At 51.9% G+C, this 3,409-nt stretch overlaps 1 protein-coding gene across 1 annotated transcript; it reads right to left on the reverse strand.

The window, feature by feature from the left end:
• Positions 1–1,422: 1,422 nt before the first annotated feature.
• Positions 1,423–2,498, reverse strand: LOC136524234 (early nodulin-like protein 18). The gene is made up of 2 exons (XM_066517680.1): positions 2,109–2,498; positions 1,423–1,569 (listed from the first exon to the last, which is right to left on the reverse strand). The coding sequence occupies exons 1-2, from the start codon at positions 2,496–2,498 to the stop codon at positions 1,423–1,425; spliced, it is 537 nt and encodes a 178-aa protein (XP_066373777.1).
• Positions 2,499–3,409: the final 911 nt, after the last annotated feature.

Consider the following 3,409-nt stretch of genomic DNA (forward strand, 5'->3'; position numbering starts at 1 on the left):
AACCTCGCCGTTTGCTGAACCAACATGAAGTTATCTTGTATGAATCAGAGAGACCATTTGCTGTAGACGACCAGCAAGGCGATTAGCCATCATTTTTGTGATTAATTTGGTGAAGCTATGAACCAGACTTATGGGTCAAAAATCTTTAGGCTGATCAACACCATCTTTTTTAGGGAGGAGAGTAATATAGGCTGAGTTGAGGACGCCCAAGTTCACAAACTTCCCGTTCCAAACTGCTGAAACCGCCGACATAATATCTTCCTTTATGATGGGCCAGCAAGCCTTATAGAAGCGACCCGTGAAGCCATCTGGCCCAGGAGCTTTGTCTGAAGGTAAGATTTTAATAGTATTCCACACTTCTTCCTCACTAAAAGGGAGTTCGAGATCAGCAAGGTCATGTGCAATGATTTGTAACTCATTTAAATTGATAGTGTACTCCCTGTCAGGATAGTTACCCAACAAATTTTCATAGAAATCATCAATGGCTGCAGATTTATCCTCATGACTAGTGCAAATTTGCTCACCAGCGACAATTTTTCTAATAAAGTTCTTCCTCTTGCGGTGACGAGCATGAAGATGGAAGAGTTTTGTATTTGCGTCTCCATCACGGAGCCAACTAATCCTTGAGCGCAGCCGAGCAATTGTGCGTTGAAGGGAAGCTAGAACTAAACTGTGCTTTTTTAGACTATTTTTGAACCACAATTCCCCCGAGGATAACTGACGACTATCTTGGGCGATCTCAAACTGATGGAGAATTTCCCTAGATAAAGCGAGCTGGAAATTCACCTGACCGACCATCTGGTCGCTCCAACTCTGCAAACCTGTGGTGGTAGCCTTGAATTTTCTTGCCAAAGTTATGAAAGGACAGGGAGCAGCAGGAACCGAGGTCCAGGATGCGGAGACGGCTTCCTGAAAACCATCTAGTTTGGGCCAGAAGGACTCAAAATGAAACCTGCGATGACCCTGAGTGTTGTTATCCCTTAGGCCAAGCAAAAGGGGGCAGTGATCCAAATCATCCGAAGCCAAACTCTGTAGCAAACAATTAGGAAATCTGTCCTCCCAGTCCACAATGCATAGAACTCTGTCCAACTTCACCAGAGTAGGGAAAACCTGCTAATTTGACCACATAAATTTGTGGCCATGCAACGGAATCTCTTTGAGAGCAAGATCATTGATAAACCTTCTGAAACGACCCATCATGGCCCTATTAAAATTAGCATTATTCTTGTCCTCATCCTTATAAATTAGATTGAAATCCCCGGCAATCATCCACCGCCCTAGGCAAGCTACTCGGATATCACGTAGTTCCTGCAGAAAATGGATTTTATCTTCGTTACCTTGCGGCCCATAGACACAAGTTAACCACCACGCTTGCCCATCCTCAGCAGCAAACTGAACTGTTACACTGTGATTATCAACCCTCTAGACTCCAGAAACACCGATATGACGTCTCCAGGCAATCAGAATGCCTCCACTAGCACCAGTGGAGGGGACGACAACATAATCAGAGAAATCAGCCCCAAGAGCTGAGAGAATAATCCTGGAAGACAAGCTTGCAATTTTTGTTTCCTGAACACACACAATATCCGACCGCGAAGAGTCCACAAGAGACCGCAGAGAGTCTTGTCTGGATGAAGAATTCAAACCCCTAACATTCCAAATCAGAATTTTGGAAGGATCCATAAATTACAATCATGTCAAACGACCAAGAAAAGATATCAGGAGGCTAAACACAGCAGCACACCACCCTCTCCCTCATCCAGATTTTCAAGAAGAGACTAATGGAAAAGAGCTGCCAGAGCCTGGAGATGAGCATCAGGTAGGGGCTACTCAAACAATTTCGCATATTCATCCAGGGCATGTTGATCTATACCTTCGTGCTCCTCAATGAGTTCAAGAGTCCTCATTGCCTTCTTCTTCGATCTCCTTTCTAGGTCGTTGAGTCCAAATTCAAACTTCGCACTAGCAAGGCGACGACTGCGTCGGGGGGTGTCACCTATTGGTACGGTCTTGCCTCGCCGCTTATAGATGGCTGCGACAGGGAGAAGGCCTACTGCGCGCCGAGCAAGTTTGTTGATGAAGGCAGCTCGTGAAGCCACCAGGACTACCGTAGAGGAGGCCAGAGGTGGAGCAAGGGCCTCCTGAATGACACCCACACCCGCCGCCGAAGGGGATGGCTCGCCAGTGGCTGCCGGAGGCAGAACCGTTGTGGCCGCCTGGAGAGGCCCCGCCCCTAAGACAGCCGGGTCAACTAGAGAGGAGGCCGGTGGCGGAGCAGATGCAGTAGCTGCCGCGGGCAACGGTGAGGAGACCGGAGATGGGGCAGCAAGCTCCGCAGCCTCAACCCTGACCGCGGGTAACCTGGAAGGATGGAAGCGATGCCTAGAATAAACCAAGATTGGCTTTACCAGAGCTTGAGACTGCAGCGGCGGGGTGACTAGGAGGTCGAAAACAGGGATGGGAGGGGAAGGTGGAGGAGTCCGAGGCGAGGCCGGCATTACCGTCGCCTCGTCGGAGGAGAGACAGGGGCGAACGCGGTGAGGCCGGCAGGCACTCCGTCGCCTCACCACGGTCCCCAGCCTCACAGCCGAAGTCCTGTAGCCGCTCATCAGAAGCCAGTGGAAATTTCAGCCACCTACGGGTCTGGAACAGGGGAGCCCACAGGCCCATGAGAGGCTGGCCCGGGTGGAACACAGCTAGTAGAGAGGGCCCCAGATCCTCTAGCACTTCGAATCACACCAGCGTAGGAGAGACCATTGATGGGCTGCCATCGATAGGGCCGTCCAAGTCGTTGGCAGCCACCGGTAGATTAATGTCCGCAAGCCCGAGGGGTTCAGCGTCTGGGGAGCCCCGAGTGACATCGCGCGTCCCCTGGGAACCCGCGACTAGTTCCGGAAGAACCGCGGGTGCAGAGGCCGCCATGATGACGTCGCTCGAAGAATCCGCCACGTGGACGACGCATGACGAGGAAGGACCCACCCGCTCGAGGACAGGCCAACGTCGAGAACCACCTCCATCATCGCCCGCCGAGGAGGAATCAGACGACGATGGGGAAGATGGACGGCGGTGCCTCCATCGATCAGAGGGACCCTCACCGCCTCTGCTCCCAGCATGAGATGGTGGAGGGGGAGGAGGAGGAGCGCCGGGCCCGAGCAGCACAGAGAACCGAGTCTCAACAGGGTAGGACAGAAGCCTCTTCACCGGGAGACCATCCATGGCAGCGACCGAAGGTTCAGAGACCCACAGCTCCTTGGTGGGTGTCGATGTTTGACCACCGATAGCCTACCATGGGGGTACCCGGGGCAGTATGTTCGGGCTTCAGCGTATGTGGAACTCAACGGTTAACGCAAGAGACAGTCAATTTATCCTAGTTCGGACCCTCGATCTTTGATCGAGTAATAGCCCTACG

This window comes from Miscanthus floridulus, chromosome 18 (genome assembly GCF_019320115.1).
Source record: "Miscanthus floridulus cultivar M001 chromosome 18, ASM1932011v1, whole genome shotgun sequence".
NCBI classification, from domain to species: Eukaryota; Viridiplantae; Streptophyta; class Magnoliopsida; order Poales; family Poaceae; genus Miscanthus; species Miscanthus floridulus.

Excerpts from the sequence above, each read along its gene's own strand:
- LOC136524234 (XM_066517680.1), bottom strand. The coding sequence starts at position 2,498 with ATGCCGGCCTCGCCTCGGACTCCTCCACCTTCCCCTCCCATCCCTGTT. Across the intron at positions 1,570-2,108 it reads CACCTCTGGCCTCCTCTACG|GAAACAAAAATTGCAAGCTT; the intron begins GTAGTCCTGGTG and ends GTGTGTGTTCAG.